This window comes from Trichosporon asahii (assembly GCF_000293215.1).
Source record: "Trichosporon asahii var. asahii CBS 2479 unplaced genomic scaffold scaffold00051, whole genome shotgun sequence".
NCBI classification, from domain to species: domain Eukaryota; kingdom Fungi; phylum Basidiomycota; class Tremellomycetes; order Trichosporonales; family Trichosporonaceae; genus Trichosporon; species Trichosporon asahii.
In genome coordinates, this window is record NW_014040873.1 from 618,994 (window position 1) to 638,198 (window position 19,205).

The 19,205-nt window shown below is 57.5% G+C and overlaps 4 protein-coding genes across 4 annotated transcripts; 1 reads left to right on the top strand and 3 right to left on the bottom strand.

Annotated features, from left to right (window-relative positions):
• Positions 1-4,628: 4,628 nt before the first annotated feature.
• A1Q1_02622 (uncharacterized protein) lies at positions 4,629-4,946 on the bottom strand (the record flags this gene model as incomplete). Its single annotated transcript, XM_014323883.1, has 1 exon — positions 4,629-4,946. One exon carries the CDS (start codon positions 4,944-4,946, stop codon positions 4,629-4,631), a length of 318 nt encoding a protein of 105 aa, XP_014179358.1.
• Positions 4,947-7,785: 2,839 nt separating this feature from the next.
• A1Q1_02623 (uncharacterized protein) lies at positions 7,786-9,757 on the top strand (the record flags this gene model as incomplete). Its single annotated transcript, XM_014323884.1, has 3 exons — positions 7,786-8,445; positions 8,491-8,574; positions 8,618-9,757. 3 exons carry the CDS (start codon positions 7,786-7,788, stop codon positions 9,755-9,757), a joined length of 1,884 nt encoding a protein of 627 aa, XP_014179359.1.
• Positions 9,758-11,384: 1,627 nt separating this feature from the next.
• Positions 11,385-11,996, bottom strand: A1Q1_02624 (uncharacterized protein; the record flags this gene model as incomplete). Its single annotated transcript, XM_014323885.1, has 1 exon — positions 11,385-11,996. The coding sequence occupies one exon, from the start codon at positions 11,994-11,996 to the stop codon at positions 11,385-11,387; it is 612 nt and encodes a 203-aa protein (XP_014179360.1).
• Positions 11,997-14,114: 2,118 nt separating this feature from the next.
• On the bottom strand, positions 14,115-19,168 carry A1Q1_02625 (uncharacterized protein; the record flags this gene model as incomplete). The annotated part of the gene is made up of 12 exons (XM_014323886.1): positions 14,115-15,204; positions 15,261-16,155; positions 16,202-16,305; positions 16,351-16,565; positions 16,623-16,897; positions 16,947-17,375; positions 17,760-18,009; positions 18,062-18,561; positions 18,617-18,648; positions 18,774-18,912; positions 18,977-18,980; positions 19,028-19,168. 12 exons carry the CDS (start codon positions 19,166-19,168, stop codon positions 14,115-14,117), a joined length of 4,074 nt encoding a protein of 1,357 aa, XP_014179361.1.
• Between the last annotated feature and the right edge of the window lie 37 nt (positions 19,169-19,205).

Consider the following 19,205-nt stretch of genomic DNA (forward strand, 5'->3'; position numbering starts at 1 on the left):
ACAAGCTCGACTGGCTCGCCAGCGTCCCGCGTCCATGTCGCCATGTCGGAGGTTACGGTGAATGGGCTAGGGGCCATGACAGGGTTCCTCCTTTTGATCCCCTTTGATCCCCTTAGTGCAGGGCCTTCGGAGAGAGGACAGGGGTATCCTTGATGACACAGGGGTGGCACCTAAGGGTGTTGCTGATTCCTGTACGGAGCTTCAGAATGTGCATATTGCGGATATGGCGGCGCGCATCGGGATAGTGAGGCCGCCGCGAACGCAGTTGACTCGTTTAACAGACATAGAGGTGGGAAGCATGTGCTCATGCTTCGTCATTATGAGAATGCAAAGTGATGGGGAAGAGGGGGCCTACTATGCCTCCCCTTTGCTGGAGCTCCTATTCCCCGATCGCAATCCGATCACCTATACGTCACACTCGCTGTCTGTCTGACCAGAGCTCTGGAGCTGCAGCTGTGAGAAGGAAGTAGTGGCAATCATGTCTCTGACACCTGGGAGGAGGAGTAAACGTCTCTGTGCTAGCTGTGTGAGGACCGCATAGGTTGTCGGAAGCGGGAGGCAGCGCAACAAAACAAGCGAGGGGAGATTGTGCCGAGGAACGGCCAGCGGCATGTGTATAGGATGAGTATGCCGTACCTCCCCTTGCACCGGGCTCGAATAAGACTCAGCTTATTATAGCACTAAAAACAGGAAATGTCATCGCGACTGATCTCGGCGCCGGCTTGAGATCTCTGCAAAGGGGAATGCATACCGGTGTCAACTGGGAGGACTGTAGGTCCACAAGCTTTGTCCTTACAAAGGACCTGAAGCGCTAGCTGAAGCCGGCAGCGGATTGTGGCGATCCGTATATCCAGCTGCTGTCGACCGCAGGCGGATGTGCGATACGAACCATTAGAAGGCGCGGAGGCGCACATCTTTTGTCCCGCATCGCTGGACAGACGTGAGGTCATGCGCCGCCGAGCGCAGTCGACGTAGCTGAACACTGTTAGGCGTTGCACCGGGTCACTCCAAGCTCCAACATCGACCGCTCCACTAAATGCCCCAATACCAGTGTCCTCGCCGTTTGGACAACCGCGGACCTTTCCCACCGACACCGGAAACTCTCCATTATTGCACGTCTTGCACATTATGGGCATGACTGGGTCAATGAGGGCTCGGAACAGTCTGGCGAGGGTTAGGCGCCGCCCAACACCTGACCTTCCACAAAATCGCGCTGTTAGGGCGCGCGTGCGCACCGCACCGATCTATTGCCAACCCAGGGCTAGTCCAGTCGTATAAGGGCGCCGGCTACCGTCTTGTGCTGAAGTCAATTTTCAACAATTAATAATCTTTCATTTCCGTCTGGAACCGTTCTGCTCAAGTCGCGTAGCCGGCGACATTAACGGGTTACGGTTAGTATCTGAGACAAGCGGAGTCAAGTTCAAAGGTGAGTAAACATGTCTCGGCGGGCTGTCGATCGGCTTGTGGTGAGTTGTCTAACCGCCGGATTTCGAGCTTGCGATGCCGTGTGGGCAGACCGTGGTTCACTCCACAAGCTCAAATGTCGACAGGCGTATGCGCTGAATGCAGCAGGTTAACGGCCTCGTGTTGTGGTGTGTTGCGGAACAACTCGACTGCGAATGGCGGAGGACTCCTCATCTCTGACGGACACGACTCGAACGTCTGGTAAACTCCAATACTCCAGATCGGGACGGCGCACAGATGGTCCAGACAGCGCTCGAAGGACGATGCACGAAATGGCTAGTCACCTCGGAATCACAAGGAAGCCTTGAGGACAAGTCGCGGAGGCGGGGCGGAGGCGCGTCGAGGGCGGCGAAATTTGGGAGGACAGAACCACTCGATCCGTGACCACACAAACATTGTCGATGAGTCAACGATGGTCCGCCTCAAACTGAATTATGGTAGTTCTTCCGACGTCTGATGTTCAACGGGCGGGGCGCACTAGTCTGGACTGCGCAATGCGGATTCCACATTGCCGCCGAGACCTGTTCGTTGCCGATCGATCTGGGTTGCGGACACAGCGCGCATCACGCATTCTGTTCGTTCCCACAGTCTGGTGCCCTCCAATGTTTTCTTCAGACGATAGTCGGGGTTCGTATGGTGCCATTGAGGGCGGAAGTGAGTCGCAATAGGCGGACCTGCAAACGTGTTGGTGCGGAAGTCCAGCGGGATTTCCGTAGGTGCGCCACCTCCGTCAACTTCCTTTCCCGTCCCCGGAAAAGACGCCGTAAAGGTAGCTTGAGAGAGTCCAGAATGGCAGTCGCGCGGGACCAGACAGTTGGAGTCAGGCCCATTGTGGAAAGGTGTCCGCGAGGTGTCCGATGGATGTTCGTTAGCTCGTCGGGCTAGCCCTGCTCTGTCCGAACAACCCCACATGATAGGTCAAAAGACCAACTGTGAGGTTATGCAGACCCATGGCTGTGGCACGTAGCTGCATGTGACCCCGCTTGGGCAACGGGGGACTGTCAGCGTCCCGCAGCTTCTCGTAATTCGTTAGCCGTGGCTAATGGTTCCCTTAGCCGTGGCAGCGTCAGTCCGTTGACGGGCCAACAAAGCTGGCTCTGAGGTAATTTCTGTCTCAAAGGGTCCAAGCAGCGCTGTCCAGCATCAGCGTGCGTACTCTTAGGTGGAACAGGCAGTGTTGGACTTACAGGCGTTAGACTATCCAGGTGGGTATGCAGAGTCGTATCGAGGCAAGCGTCAGCTAGATTAATTATAATGAAATTATCAATGAATTAATTAGCTGGTCTGTCGTAGCATGTCCTGGTTCAGTGGGTCAAACTATTAGAACTGCTTCACAGAAAGCAAAGCTCTCGTTGCAGAGATGGGAGTGGCGGAGTGGTGTTCGAGCTGGTTGGGTAGTGGGTCCTGCTGGGCCAGCCAGCCAGTCAACACACAAGCGCCACGCTGGAGCTTCCGCGGCCGCCGTGACGCGATTCTTTCACCAATGCTGGCCATCGGCAGCAGCAAGCATGTTTTCATCCGTGACCTGCTTCGATTTGCCGAGTCGATGCTTGCTGTGCGAGGGAACTTCGGTGGGTCACTCTCAATCGTCTGGCGTTGTTTCGAGAGGTGTCATCCTTGTACGCGTTGCACGTCTCTAAGTCGAAGTCCACGCCAGTTCCATCTGAGACTCAGCGGTCGGCTGTAAAAGGCTGAGAGCGCACATACGAGTCTGCGAGGCTGGTGGGTCAATCATCGTGGTTGCATGCCATTTGCGCTCGCGCGCGGACAGGCACGCACAACAATCTTAACAAGGTTGATCGACGCCCTCAGACCATGAGCGAAACACACCCTTGCGGTCAAAGTATGCCCCGCACCTTGTCTGATCGCCTGGAAGGGATGAAGCAGGAAAATCTTGAGAGCCTTGCTCTCGAACTGAAAATGGAGCGTGCAACAGCTGTGCCCTTCGCGGGTAATGAAATGGGGTCAAGTGCGTCCAGCTGCCTTCCCGCCGTGCCAAATTGTTCTCCAGAGTGGCGATAGAACCAAGCCGTATCTCACCAGATCTCGTCCTACACGGATCGCAGTTACCTTGCGCCACAGGCAAGTAGCGAAGGGGAGATCCGAGCTTGTCACGGTGAGTGGGTCAGCGGATGATTAGTTGACTGATCCCGAAACGGTTGCAGTTCACAGCCCATCTTCTTCCTTGCGAATGTTCCCGAAAGTCTTCAAGTCAGCGCCGGCGTTTAGCATGTCAGCTTTGCTGATGCTCTTTCCCAACGAAGAGTTGTTGAAGGGGCCATCATGCAGAGTAAACAGCACAAGGGCGCGGGGAAGGTGTGGCCAAGTGGCAGGCTCGATTCGAACAGGGCAGGCTTGGAATTAGACCGCGTTTCGGAGGCAGAGTCTGATTAGGAATGAATTGAGCAAGTCGAGAGCCGAACGGGCTGACTCGGAAAACTGTCTCAAAGTCGAATACGGCGACGATCATGAGATCTGGAGAGTTGAGATGTGATGGGGAAAGAGCAAAGCTAATGACAATGAAAGGTGAGTGGATGGAAAGCATGAGGAGGCGAGTAGGCTAGCAGGAATGGCGCGGACGGTCATGAAAGTTGAGAAGGGGCCAGGGCTCGGTGTAATAGCCTGGGTCCAGGTCTTGGTTCTCGTCCGTTCTCGGGTGGTACGGTGGTCGGCTCTCGAGGGAACGGGCCCCTTTCTGGTACGTTGTGACAAGTGTTGCGCATGAAGGGGCAATCAATGGTCAAGCGATGAGGCAATGCACTCGGCACGCTCTGCGTCGAAAGACGGAGGGTTCGAGGCGGGGGCGTGGCGACGGAGGGGAGGGTGTGACACATCTCGACGAGCCAAAGGCGCTAAAGCCCCGCCGCGCCCGCCGCCCAATAAGCACCACAACAGCTTCCTCCATTAGCCGCGGTTACCAGTAAATGCATCAGCCGTATCAGCCGGTTCCTTCCTTGCATCCCTCGCCGCTGCGCCGACTCTTCCTTCCCTGGCCTGCAGGTGCGATCCTGCGTTCCTGTATGAACTCCGTATCCGTCATGGCCCTGCCCAGCTGCCCAGCTCAGCTGGGAGCTTCCTCCTCTGCCTTGATGTGCTTCAAGCCCACCGGGGCCGCCGCGCCGCCGCGACCTTTTGCCTGCCGCCCACGGCCTGCACATCGGCTGTTAGTCAAACACCACCGTGCTCATCCTACCTTTTCCTGACGTCCCACACATCCCATCCTTCCACAGTTCTCTTCCCCTGTCCTGCTTCCTGCGCGCCTGCGCCCTGGCCCTGGTGTGCTCAGTCGTGTCCATCCCTCCCAGCCCTCCTGGGCTCCTAGCCTCCTCAGCGCCCCAGACAGTCCAGGCGCTACCCTGGCTATCCATTCCACCGGTGTCAGCTGCCTGAGCCGCCTGATTGACCTTGGATGCGCCTGAGGCTTTAGATGCTATCTGAATGCGACCGTAATCGTCCATCCGCGGCGGCGCTATCTTGACCATCGCGGACAGCTATACAACCGACTCTATTCACTCGCTGTCCGTTGGGCTTTGACATCCCTCACCTTCCTCGCCGTCATCGTTTACCTCACCGCCCCTTCTCCCTCTCCATCGCCCGTTACTTTGCTGTCTTCACTTCGACCCCCATCCCAGCTTGTGGTTCTGCAGCAAACCTTCCGTGTAACTATCGCCCGGCCTCCACTCGGTTTCTGCGAACCTCCTTTGTTGGAGGACATCGGTGACATTGCCCCTCCTTGGCAGTTGCCCTTTTCTTCCTCCTCGTCCAATCTTGCATCAACAGACGACACTTTTCCGGTTGCGACCTTCAACCCCGTGCATTGGTGAGTGACCGAAACTAGGTTTGCCCACCCCCCCCCACCCTCCTATAAGTGACTCGCTCCATGGACAGTCCGGGACCGCCTGCAGAGGCTGTGCCGGCGTATCGCACGGTCCACGGGGGGAACGGCAGAGGCCGCTTTGTCAGTCCCAAAGTGTTCTTCCTCATGGCGCGAGGGCCATATGTTCAGAGGGCGGGGCTCGCTGCGCGACTCTCCAGTCTGTCTGCGCCGCTTGGAGGCTGTCCACATTCCGCGTCATGATCTTCCTCCACCCCCCCTCACGTGCTGGAATACACGCGGTTCTGATGGCCTGAGGCGAAGTTCCTCCAGCATCCCACGCCGTGACACGGGCGATGTCGTCTACAGATGTTGCAGATGCCGTCCAACGATCCCGTCACCGTTGGGAGAACGAATGACGCTCTCCGAGATAGAGAGTGTGCTCGGTCCTGAAACCGTTCTGCGAACTCTTGTCACCTCTCAGGTGATGCGCTGCGGGCGTCGGCGTTGTCTGCACGGTCAACCAAGTGAATGTGGACAAGGCAACGCCAACAGTTAGTCACTAGGGCGTTCCACTCTTGGATGACCCTATCGTCATCCAGACTGCTGCTGACTTGGCCGATATTAGCGTTGCCAACGCCCCCACTCGAGGGCCTCAGCCGATAAAGCTGGAAACTCAGAACGGGGCCCAGATAGGGCAGAGCTATGGATCCTGCAGCCGCTGTTAATGCGGCGTCTGTCACTCAGCCGAGCCAAGCACTGTCCTTGCCTTCTTCCAACACTATCATTTCATCCCCGCGCCCTATGGGTCAACTACTCGACGGTGGTGCTGACAGAGATGCAGGTGAAAAGTGACCTTGTTGAATAGCCGAATCCACAGGTCCCACCTCGTTGCTACGGTGTACGGTTTCAGGCTCTACTGAATCTCATCTCTGTATTGTCGGCGTTCTATCAGCCACTTTTCGCAACAACAATATCCAGAGACCAACTACGCTCAAAGTGTTTCAACTCTCGTCTCTCGAAGACCCGGTCAGTTGTTCGGCGTTGAGTCTACTTCCAGAAGGTATCCGACCGTTCCCCTTTCCGATCAATCAGCGTCGCCCACCCCACAGTGACTGCGGAAACTCGAACTTGAAGAACAATTCCGGCCCGCACAACGCGCAGCCGATCTAGAAGGTTCCTGCGGAAGAGCAAGCGTCTTCTCTGTGTCCACTGCACGTTCGACCATAATCAGCGCACACTACGGCGGACAGCTGCGCATCGAGACCGTCAGAAGTGTCACCCGAATCGGTGAAACTTCAGGAACAACAACCAGCAGCACCTTCCTCCTTGTCGGCACACCCGGGACAGCACTAGCAAGTGCGCCGTTTCGGAATACACAGACCTCGGCGTTGACCATTTCAAGAGGCCCTCAGGTGTGTATCGGTTTCTCTCGCAGGTGGGTGGTGCTGGTTTTGTAACTCAGCTTGCGGGCTTCTACAACAGGGCCCGAAGCTATTGCTAATCGTTCGTAATTGGACCATGTGTGCGGGCACTGATACCAGGTGCATCACGTCACCACACAAACATCCCCGCCAGGAACAACTCCAGACGATCCTTGAATACCTCCACCCTCGTGCTCTCCGCTGGGCTCCGGAACCGCTTCGAAAGCGTATCAGGTGCGTGATCTTTTATGGTGTTGCTGTGCATGGACGGTCTATCCCATACTCCCTCTATTCTCAAGAGCGCATCCCATCTCAGTCCCATTGCATGGTGCAACGGATCAGAGTGACGGCATGTGATTGAAATAACCACCGTCACCCAGACGCCCCCTTTAGGTTTGTCCTATTCGGCTCACCGTGGCGCTGGATTTGGACCAGTCGGCACAATTGGCCCATAGGACTGTCACCCCACCCTAACTGCTCTGGACTTCGACGACTTTTCCCTCCTGCCTCTCCTCTGCATTGTTGCAACAACTCCCTCTCCTCCATGTCTCGCTCGGCCCCACCATTATTTCTCACATCGCAACGCACGGCTTAACATGCTTACTCTAGCTGCCGGCAAATCTCATTATCTACCCACTTCTCCCCACCGACCTCTACCCTGCCCTCGTCTACGCCAACCGACCTCCACCCTTACCGACCCTTTACGCTCTCAGACATCCCTGCGCCTACCTGGCCGCCGCGCCCACAGGGCACCGACATTGAGACGCCCTCTCCACATAAATGTGGAAACAGTTTCTGCCGAGCCTGCAGTTCTGATCGACCAGCGATAGAGCTGCGTTTATCATACGCGCCGCCCTCGACGCCCTCGCGTCATATCCACCTTTTGCCGTGCCCCGTCCTGTGTATCCCTTCACTGGATCTCAGGTTTCGTCGTTGAAGTAGTCTACTTCCTTCCAGTCGCGCTGAGCCTAACAATTACGTCTGATAGCAGTCTGGTGCGCGCCAAGGTCGTCGTAAACGGCACCGCGGTATATCCTCTCACCGCTGCAAGGCTTTCGCTCATCTCCCCCTGCCGTGACTAAGATGGGCGGTCGACCTGGCGACTCTGCACGTTTGCCGGCACCAGATCGACCTTCTCACCAATCACCAGTCTCAACACCATATCACCACTTTTCACCACACCATCCATCGCAAGATCTGCACCCTTCGAAGGACGGCGCGTCGACCGAACACGGTTCCCAATCCCTCCCGTCAAGTTCGAGGTCTGGGCGGTCGGATCACCCTTCGCATGCGCCACACTATCACCCAACATCGGCTGAAGATCGCCGGCCGAGGGACGTTCCGACACGGTATGAGCGTGGACGCAGCGACAGAAGAAGTGCATCGCCTATCTATCCTGCCAGCTCTGCTGTGAGACCACGCTCGTCGTCACCCCCATTCCGCGATCGGAGCGTACGGACAGCAGAAGGCGACGCGCAAAGGTTTCCCGGCGGATCGGTAGATTCGGAGGGTTTTGAAGGCTCCGGGAGATCAGACGACCCTCAATCGTACCACGCAGACGGAGACCGCAGGCAACAAGGAAGCCGAGGGGAAGCCGAATCCTACCAGCCGCCAGAGGATGGAGCGGCTACAATCTCATCAATCTCTGAGCCGGCGAGCAGGCCAAGATCCCCACACAAGCGCCGGACTCGCATGCTCATGTCTCGCAATCAATGGCAAGCTCTCAGCCGACTATGGGACAGGGTAAGCCCAGGTTACAGTGACAGTCGATTGCTAACGTTTTCCTAGACAATCTTCCCCGCCACGGCAGAGCGCGAGGCACTTGCTCGAGAAATTGGCCTGACTCCTCGACAAGTGCAAGTGTGGTTTCAGGTATGAGGATTTGCCCCGACCTCGCTGACAGCTGCAGAATCAGAGACAGAAGCGTCGCCGGGAGCGGGAGACCGATGCAGCCAATGCTGCTCTCGTCGCGTCTTCCCCCTACTTCGCTGCGGCGAGGACGGCGGAGCTTCCTCACGGCTGGAACGGAGGACCTCCTCCACGTCACTGGCCAGAAGCCGAAGACTATCGCTCCTACGGTTCTTCAAGTTCTCGACAGCCCGGCATGTCTGCCCCACATTTGCACAACGGCTTCGATCATCGTCCGCAGGACGGGAGCCGAGTAAGCCATGGCTATGGACCTGCACGCCACGATGAACATCCTCGTCAAGGGTGGCCTGAGCTGAATTCTCAACGATGGCGAGGCAGTCATCTGATATCCCGAGATAGAGACCCAGAGCGCGAATTTGACGAGAGGTCCCTGGACAGGGAACGGCCTTATGAGCGAGGACGTCAGTTTGTCCGGGAGCTCACCAGTGAGCGCGATGACAGCCTACAAACCCGCCCGCGCGGTTACTATTACGCTGGGCCACCACCTTCGGTGATGCAGGAGGACCGTTGGCAGCCCGCGCCCCGGCCAACGCTTTCGCCGCATCATTCGTACCCGCCGCCCCCTCTGCCCCCTCAGCCTCACTATTCTGGTCGCGACTCTCGATCTCCTCATCCTCCGTGGCAACCCGGCGAGCCTAGCCTGATAGCTGCAACGGAGAGAACCGCTTCCCCCGGAGGACCTGCGACACCGGGTAGCGGACGGCATCCTTACTATTATCCGCCAGACTCTCGTCGCTCTCCGATGGACGATCAACAGCGGCCTATACACTCAGCCTCCAGTCCCGGCTCCGGGCGACAGCGGGGCCATTCGTATCTGCCTCCCTCGCTGAGTGCACTGGCCATAGATGGGCCATTGGAACGCGACATTCGAGAGAGTCGCATACCTTCCTCATACATGGGCGACGGTGGTCGTGAAACAGTTGGGCCGGCTCATCCTGGCCTCCAAGGTCGGAACGCTTCTCCTTACGCGCACCCTCCTTCATCTCGTCCGCATCATCCGTCTTCTCCCGGGCCGGGAAGCTCGCGTCCGCCGCACTCTCGTAAGCCTCATCAGTCCGACTCAAAGCGTCCGGGTGAAACGACCTCTCCGCCAAGATTACCCAGTCTTAGCTCTCTGCTGCACTAGCTGCGAAGCCTTGGCGTTCGGCGTAACCTGTCCCTCCGTCCACATTGGACGAGATTCTAGCCGGCTGAACTGGGCACCGATCCTCCTTCCACCTCCCCTGCATTGGCATATTTTCCACGTCACCACTGGTGGCTTCTTCTCGGACACATCAAACGTTTTGGGCTTCTGTTGTTTCGTCTCTCCAACACACCTCTGAAGTCGCCCTTGAACCCAGGCTCCGGAATCCTGAGCTGTGCCTTTGGGTGGCGCAAACGGTGTCGTCGAGGCTTGTTAACCCTGCATACGAAGTACGTTCAGACAGACGTGATGCATTGCACAGATTTTACGGCCCTGTGGGCATGACTCACCGCAGGTCGACCCATGTTTGCAAATCGAGTGCCAACGCTACTGACAGAACTCCGTGGTCTTGCACCTGGGCTCTCGGACCTGGCGACTGATGGGAATGGTCCAAGTGGCAGACAGAGCCGGCGGTCCGCCGGTCTCGGATGTTTATCCCAGGCACACGCCAGGGCCGCCGAAGGCGTGGATAGTGGGCTCGACAGCTGGGGATGCGAGTTGCGTCGGTCGTCTGTCCACCTGGGGCCCAGGATTTGAGCAAGCATGATGGAATAGTGGGGCGGCCGAAAGGGCGGACGAAGGGTGTATAACCGGCGTGCCAGAGGCCTTGAGAAGAAGCAAGGGATGACGATACCCCTCAAAGCGCGTTCTTCTGGAGCGAACGGCGGATCAGAGGCTCGCAAAGGTCTGCACGGCTCGGTTGACACTGCCTGTCAAGTGGTGGGCATGCGTGCGTGACGGGCGGGATGAGAGCGGGTGAGGGACGCGAACGGCCGGCCGAAGGAGACAAGGGTTAGTATCTGCGAACGCGATGGCGTTCTGGGCACTGACCTGCAGGGCTGACGTAGGGACCGCCCGGGCCTGATCTGGCTTTACTCTGCGGAATGCTGGAATCTTATGTTGGCTCCCCCCTGCATATCCCTAGCTTTACTTGGGCCTGACGGGCTGGACGACGAGATGCGGCGCAGTTTGCATCTACCCTTGCGCCGAACCGGAGGAGACATGCTCGGCATGGGCATGGACACAACTCCACCCATCGGCCATCCGACGACCGACCGCATGACCCACGGCCTCCTCGATCATGCATGCATTGCCTGCAAGCGCAGGGCAGGTGAGACATCTACGGCATGAGGCGGCGTTTGCGTCAGCCCCCAAGGCTTACACATGTCACGAAGTCCAAGGCAGAACGTTAATTAATCTATTAAACCGTCAATGAAACTGCAGGTACGCTGACGGAATGCGCATTCCGCGCACGCCGCATAGCGCACCAACGGCGTCGGCGCACCGTCTCTTACGACGTGCAACACCTCATGACCCCCCAGGACCGGCAAGATTACCGTCGCCGTTTTGTAAGCGCAGCAGCGCTGCTAGACAAGTTTGCTCATATACCGGATCGGAGGTCACGCATCACGCACCGGCTTATTCGAATTCATCAAGCTGAAGCATGTCCAGGTATACGGACCGGACCACGAAGAGCCACTTGCTGAAATTGTCGAGTCGGAGATGAGCTTGCATGCACGTGCCAAACTGACTGACTGTGGTTGACCGCTGACTGGCTCCCGGCTGCTGGCTATACTGATATCGAACAGAGGTGCGAGCGATATGCTGCGCAGTAATCTCGGATCCTCGTCACGGGCGCCGCACAGATATCAAGGGTGCAAGTAAGGGAGTGGGCTGAGGGAGGGCAGGATTTGAGGGCCGGTATACCGGTGTGCGTCGATTCGGCGTCGCACTCCTTCCAGACGTCCAGACTTGGCAGCGGCGACGGCAATGGCGACTCGACTCGAAATCCATCTACCGGATGAAGTTTGTCCTCCTCTTGGGCATGTGTCTGTCCCATAGCCCTCAGCGGCGCCGCTGCAGGACCCAGAGGCTGGACCCAGTGGTACCGAACAGGCTTGGGATGCCCAGCCAGGTCAAAGTCAGGTTCGCCGAGGTGCGGCGCTGGACGTGGAGGTGCGGAACCTGCCCATTTCTCTCGGCTCTCGCCGCCACGGGGCCGGCCTAGTGCGAGCGATAACTCGGCGACGATGACTTTGGGACACATCAGGAGATCGACGGAACGGTGCTGATTCGTCAACGAGGGATTTGGATCAATTGCGGCCGAGTCCGCGGCGAGGGTGGGCGGAGAAACTGCCCGGGTGGCCGTGTCGCCGCGCACCGGATCGCTGAATACGCGCATACACGCACGGGCGGAGCCTTAGGGGCTCGGCGTAACCACGAGATCAGTGGCGACGAGGAACCCCAAGGAACACAATACGACAATACGACGAGCACGCTCGTAGTCCTGGAAACTTCAACAAATGTCCTAAAGTTGGATCCCTCGTCCCTGCAGTGTCGAGGTCGGTGTCATGCACATGGAACGCCCAAGGGTGCTCGCTGACATCAGATGCCAGGTACATCGGCGCCGCATGCGTCTGTGGCGCCCGTCGGCGGCGCAGCAGCCCTGGACGTGTGTCACCGAGGGCGTCGCACCATGTGCGACCGTCGCCACTGGACGCAGCGCACGTCCCGAGCGTCGAGAGATGCCGCATGCATAGTCCCGCAGTACTTTCTCCGCACGGCGACAACTCCGCCGTCCCAACCAGGCCAACACATCGTCAGCTCGCGTTTCTCGACCCAGATGCTTCCGAGTACACACACCTCGAATATCACCCCTAGCGATTGCGTACATGTGCTGCAGCTTACTGCAGGTACGAGGTACGGAGGTACGGTAGGAACGCCGGCCCCCGGTCCGGTGTCCGATGAGTGGAGCTGGGTGTTTCTCTGCACCTTTGCACAATCGTCGTCGAAAGTCCAACTCGTGCATTAGCAGAGAACATCTCCCGAAATAGCACTTCGGTCATCAGAAGGCATTAGCCCCGCTTCGGGCCGTAGCCTTTCCCGAACGCTCCACCGAAAAGCAAATGCCGAAGCATAAGACCGACGCAGCGGCCGGAGACGGCTCTCGGTCACGGACGTCTTGGAGTGCCTGCTGTGCCTGTGTACTATTGCAGGCATAGGCAGGCCGAGCCTGCGTACGCATTGTTGGCATCTTCGTTGCTTTCTCTAGACATGATTACTGATCACGAACCACTGATCACAGACAGAAAAGGACACTTTCCGCAGCTCGCAGCAGCCAGAACTTTGGGGCAGGTCGATCCCGCCGATCCTGCGACCCGCGCTCCACCAGCGGGCCGCGGGAGATGTGCGCGATGTGCGTCAGACCTGCGATCGGAGCGATCGGCGCGAAGTTCATATTGCTTAGTCTTTCGTGACGTATGGTTTCAAGTCGGATGCCGGAAGCGAGCAAGGCGACCAGGAGGATATAGCAGGTCGCGCCGTCGTAAATCTGACTGTCGCTTATCGTCTATTTGCATCTTCCCTTGCTCGTTCGTGCGCAGCTTCAATAGCTCAGGAAGTGAGGCGGCATGCCGGAATCCGCGCGCAGTTGCTTCCCGCTTTTCCGCATCAGAACATCATCCTCGACTCGGTGCAAGAAGAGTGGTGACCACTGATGGAAGGAGGAGGGGGCAGTGCGGGCAACGCCGGAACCAATCAGCGCTCGTCAACCTGTGAGCTGCGCGTGATCAATACTCGCAGGGGACTTGGGGATCTGACATCGAGAATTAACGAAGACAGAATTGTTCTCAGAGTATTCAGCACAGGCCGCAGTGTTGAAAGCGCGGAAGAGCGTTACGTTAATTCAGGCTCTCTCGAACTCTGGCCAGATCCAGGATAGTGGTGTGATTGTTCCCTCTTGCAAATCCGTGCCGTCGCAGTCCTTTGACCCCCAAGACAATGCTCCAAATCAACGCGGGCATCGGTCGCCCACCTCCGTGTCGCCAGTAAGGTCGACCTCTCGGCTAGACAACTGTCTCCTCGCCTGTGACCCAGCCTACGCAGACAGCGATCCTGACAAGCCTGACCGACAGCCATGCAGCTCACCGGACGTTGTTCGCCTCCGGGCTTTTTGTTCCACTTGTTCCAGACGTTCCAGGACGGCGCGGCGTTCCTGCAATTCGGCGCTCGGCGCGACTGTGGCAGTGGGCAGAGAAATGGTGCGATTGACACATGGCACGGTGCGATGCTCGCCGTGCGACAATGGCCCACCCATGATCTTGGCGTTTGTGTCAGTCACCAGCTTCTTGGCAGGCGCAGTCACATCAGATAGAGTGCAGATGGGTTGGTGTTCTACCGCGGTGCAAGGGCCGATTTTGCCGTATCTATCATGTTGTGGCTTGCATGATTTCAAGTTCTACCGAGTGGTGAGTCGCCTGGTGCGGCATTGTTCCGCAGAACAACCGCGGCTGCGAGCGACTCAGCGGCCTCCAGCGCCAGATGAGCTTGACGCTCCACTTCCTTCAATCCTCCACACCTTGATGACCCCGCTCCGGTCAGCGCTGACGATGCAGCTCGAGAATGGCGTTTCCACCATGCCCAAGCAGCAGATCGAGTCGTAATGCGGGCGCAGCGGTTGCCGCTGACCCATCCCCGCACCCGCACCACCTCCTTGCGGAGACGTGCCAGCGACGCCTTGCCCGCCAGTGCCCCCAGCCACAGCGCCGCCGCGACCCCCGCCAGCCGCACCACCCCTCTCGGCTCCACCATCATTATTGTTGGGCGCACGGCCCGCAGATCCACCTCCGCCATGGGCGCCACCAGGGTGGTGTGGCGCGCGGGCGTTAGGGAGCGTGTAGTAAAGCTGAGGGGTGGCCTGCGTCGCTTTGAAACTGACATCTTTCTCCCGAGGAGAGCCACAGATGACGAACCCGCCCCCATTGCCAGCGAGGTCCCAGTAGCGGATGACACGATCGTCTCCGGCCGTCACCATCCATGAGTTGGCACCTGGGTCTTGAGCAGGTGATGCCAGGGAGGCGAAGCCTTGGCCAACGAGAAGCGATTGGACGCTCGGCTCGTCCACCGAGTCTGCTGAGATATGTGCAAGGCCGCCCATACCACCAGCCAACTCCGCGATGAGCTCAGACTTGGTCTGAAGGACGTCTCGAGATGGGGGAATGGCCGGACGCTGGGGTGGTCGTGTTGAGCGGACCTCAAATACCTCAACGAGCTTTGACGTCTCAATGTCGTACGTCTCGACAAGGGGCGCCTCTGACGAAGAACGTGATCCCGAATCGCCTGGGTCGTCTCGGTCTACGGACACCATGATCCAGCGCCCACGGCCGCGAGACGGGTGGATCGCACAGGACGTGATGCCACCTCGCGCTGCCCAGGACTTCAGCAGCAGCCCGAAGCGCAGATCCCATAGGCTGAGAGCACCAGTGACCGTTCCAATGACCACCCAGTGAGTCGATGGGCACACCGCAGAAATAGGGCCGAGCTCGAGGGGATGCTGGAACCGCGTTTTGAGCTCCATCGACCTCATATCGAGCACCCCAATCGTTCCAGTGCTTGTCACGATGAGCAATGACGATTCTGTGATCAGCTCATGCAATCCAAATCTTACTCACCTTGCAGGTGAGATATCTTGATGACATAGCCATCTTCGGGGGCTGTTCTCCAGGTCCTGATGCAATCGATGCTCTTATACTTCGTTGTCGAGGCCCCGGGTGAGGCGTGGACGCGCAACACATGGACGGCGCCATCTTCGCTTGCAGCAGCAAGGCAGTGTGTCTCCTCAATCCGGCACATCGTTGACACCGGCGCCTCCATTCGATATGTCAAACGCGGACGAGCTGCTACACTGCGCTCGAGGCGGGGGATGTCCCAGATCAGGATCGATGAGTCCTCAGAAGCGGTTGCGAAGAACATTTGATCGGGAGCAGTCACGATTGCAGTCACTGCACCGGTATGCTGGGGTAGGTGTGCAATCATTGTTGCCTGTTGAGGAGAAGCGGACCTTGGTCGCGGTCCTCGCTTCCGATGGCTCGCTACCACGCGCGGTCCGAAGTCCAGGAGTGGTTCACGATAATTCTCCAAATCTACTTGCTCGAGGAATGCTCTCACGCCTGGATCAGCTCCCTCGTATGTGCTGCTGTACGGCGCCAGCGGTCCAACATGGCCGCCAGCCAGATTGCCGGGAACGGGCGTGCTTTGCCCAGAGCGTGAGTCCTCGTGTACGCTCGTTGTCCCCGTCGCAGTGGCGTGGCTTGTGACAGCAGGTAGAGCTTTCGAGTTGTGGCGAACGTGGCCCTTGGTAACTCCAGGGCTACCGTCGACAGCAGATGAGATGACGGAGTCGGATGCGGCCGCCTCGGACCGAGGCACCGGGGCCTTTGTGGGAGAAGTAGAGAGTTCATGTTGACCGATGAGACGTTTGCGAATTTCTTCTGCAGGGTTGTCCCCTCGGTTACTGCGACTGGCAAACGACGAGCGCCGACTGGAGGATTCTCCGATCAGATCTGGCCGGAGGCGTCTGAGCTCCAACTTCGCATCGACTACTCCCACGGTCCGTGGAGAAATGAAGACGGTCTGCGGCGTGACGCCTAGATTCGTCAAGGAGATGGATTTGCCTGAGGTGAGCGCCGCCTCCGGTGGTGTCGGCGCCTCTACTGATTCGCGTCTGCACGTTAGCACGAACGTAATGCGTGACTTACGCTCGAGAGGACTCTGCTTGCTTGTAGATGAAGTCCTTCATTGCGACAACCTTCTTCTCATCCTTAGCTGTGATGCCCTTGTCCTTCAGGAGATGTGAGTCGCTCTTGCTGGAAGAGCTCGAACGGCTGCTCAATGACGACTTGTTCGCATACCGTGGATCGCACGAATCCCAGAAGCCTGGCGGTGACCTCTGCAGAGCGGCGGATTTGGCCAGCTGCAGCGACGCACGAGACAACTGAGGGTCAGTATTTCAATGAAGCGCGATACTCACAGGCGGTGAGAGGGCATTGAGAATGGAGTCCTCGTCCAACGTTACGATGTCCGACCGAAGGGACGACCGCAAAGATGGGTACAAAATGCACCAGACATCCGACGTGGGCAAGTTGCGAGCGGCTGCCGCGATGAAGCCTGCTGTGCTCTGGCGAATCCACGTATTCGGGTGGTACAGGAAGCCCAGAACTCGGTGATAAACGTCCCAGAGATACATTCGCTTCAAAAGTCCCAGGGAAGCGAGACTGGACAGAGATGCGATCACTCGGGCGACAACTGCTTCCTCGGAATCTGTGGTTAGCCTCTTCATGCAATGCAAACTCACCGGCGAGAGCCTGCAGCATGAGCGGCAGGACGTACTCGTGGATAGCTCGGATGCCGATGAATGCCCCTACTGTGACAATGCCGTCGAAGAAAGCCAACCGCAATTGCCAGTCGCGGTCGTTGAGATACGTCATGATGTGGCTTAGGACCGCATCGCTTGATTTCTGGCGGCCGAAGAAGAGACAGAGATCCGAGATGGAGGCCAGCATGCTCCGTTTGACGTTACTGTTCGAGTCCACAAGCAACATCGTGGCCTGCTCCTCGATAACGTTTTGGATTTCTGCAAGCATGCTGTCGTAGTCCGAGTCTGGAAGTTTTGGCAGATCCTTCCTCGACTCTGGTTGTGAGGCATGACTGATCTCCAGCATACGAACAGCAGCGTCCGCCAGACGGACGAGCGCTCGAGCGTACGTTGCCCTTACAAACACGTCTGGATCGTTCGCAAGCCTGTGAGTCTGCGGTAGCAGGTATTCTGGGAGGAAGGTGGCGTTGTGAACGGTGATAGAGTCGACCGATTCCACCTACAACGTCAGCAACAACCAGTTATAAATGAGCTCACGATTGTGACCAGAGTTCGACACGCCTCTGCACGGACGATGGGGACGTCGTCGGACAGCAATTCCACCACGAAGGGTACAACACGATCCACCTTGTGCTCATCCACAAGGAAGGGGCAGAGCTTCAGGAAGAGTTGCAAGCCGTGAAGCCTCGAACTGGGTGAGAGGCAGTTTCTGATGCTGGAGGTCACGACATTAAGGAGCAGCAGAGCCGGCCCATCTGATGTCAGTTGGTCAATGAAATGGACTCGACTCACGTTCGTTCGTGCCCTGTCCTTCCAGATGAACACTCAAAGAGTCCCATTGTTCCAGCATTTGGTCGACTTTGGTCCCAGGAACTCCGCACACTCGTCGAAGGAAGTCGGGCTCGGGACTGTCCGGCAACTCAGATAGATCGGTGATGTAATCCTTGAGGAAGGTGTAGAAGTATTCGGGGAATACGGTGCCCCGGAAGGTGTTGAGAATGCGATCAAATGTCGGTCGGTCGCTTGGGTTTCTCGACAGCATCTGAGCAATCATTTCCTGTCTCGTCAGCGCTGATGAGAGCGTGTGAACTCACTTTAACATTCTTGTCCTCCAGATTATCCAGAATGCCGTCCAAGCCCAGCTGTCCGTCCTTGTACGCGAATAGCTCACTCAGGTTGAATACCGTGCGGCCATCGGTCCACGTCTCTGCCAGTACGCACCCAGCAGAGAAGACATCCATCTCTTCAGTAACCTTCCCCGTCCTCTTCTCCCACGGTGCGCTACCATCGCTCGCGGCTTCACCCACAGCCTCGGCCTTCTCCTGCGCGATCTTCGAATCCGCGCCATAGAAGCGCTCCGGTGCGATGTAACATGTTCGTCGCGCAGACGTGTCGAAGAAGAATGAAAAGTCGGCCGGGTCATCTATCGGTAGATACGTTGGCTTGAAGGAAGACGAGAAGTCGGTCACGAGGACAGTGAGATCGGTTGTGATCAGGACATTGTCGGACTTGATGTCGCCATGTGAGACCTTGTTCATCCGCGCATCCCGTAGAGATGTAAGGAGCTGAAACGCAATCCACTTCTTCTCAATGTCTGTGAGATATGGCTGGGTGCTGATGTGAGATTACGCCCTTTGATGTGGACTTACCTGAGACGATCATAGAGACTCGATCCGACCCACTGTCTGATGAGATAGCCGGCCTTCTCAGTCTCGATGAACGTAGAGTAGGGATGCACGTTGCTCACACTCGCAAGCGCGTCCCGCTCACCTGCCCATGTTAGCCTTGCCCACGAAGCTGACTCACTCTTCAGTCGCCGCTGAATTACTCTGAGACTCATCGAGCTGTCGGGCTTGATGAAGATCTTTAGCACGAGGGGGCCATACTTGTGCCGTGCAACAATGCTCTTCATGAATCTCGAGGACGACAAGCTGTGAATTAGCTTCTGCGCTGACCAAAGATCTCACCTCTTCTCGTAGGATATGTCTGTGCCGAGTTCGGAGACATACGAGTCTAGAGCCGTGGAGCTTCTGTCAGCGTTGTGCAGCCTTCCCACTCACGCTCTCGCCATAGAACTGATGTTTCCCATCGTGTATCACAAACGTCCATGCTACTGGGAGTAGCCAGAACAGATTGATGAATACCGATGGTGGCAAAGTGGATGAGTTTGAATCGAAAGATACGATCGGGAGTCCAAGCATCATGGTGTGACGCTTGCCGGTGCGGGGACCCCACAAA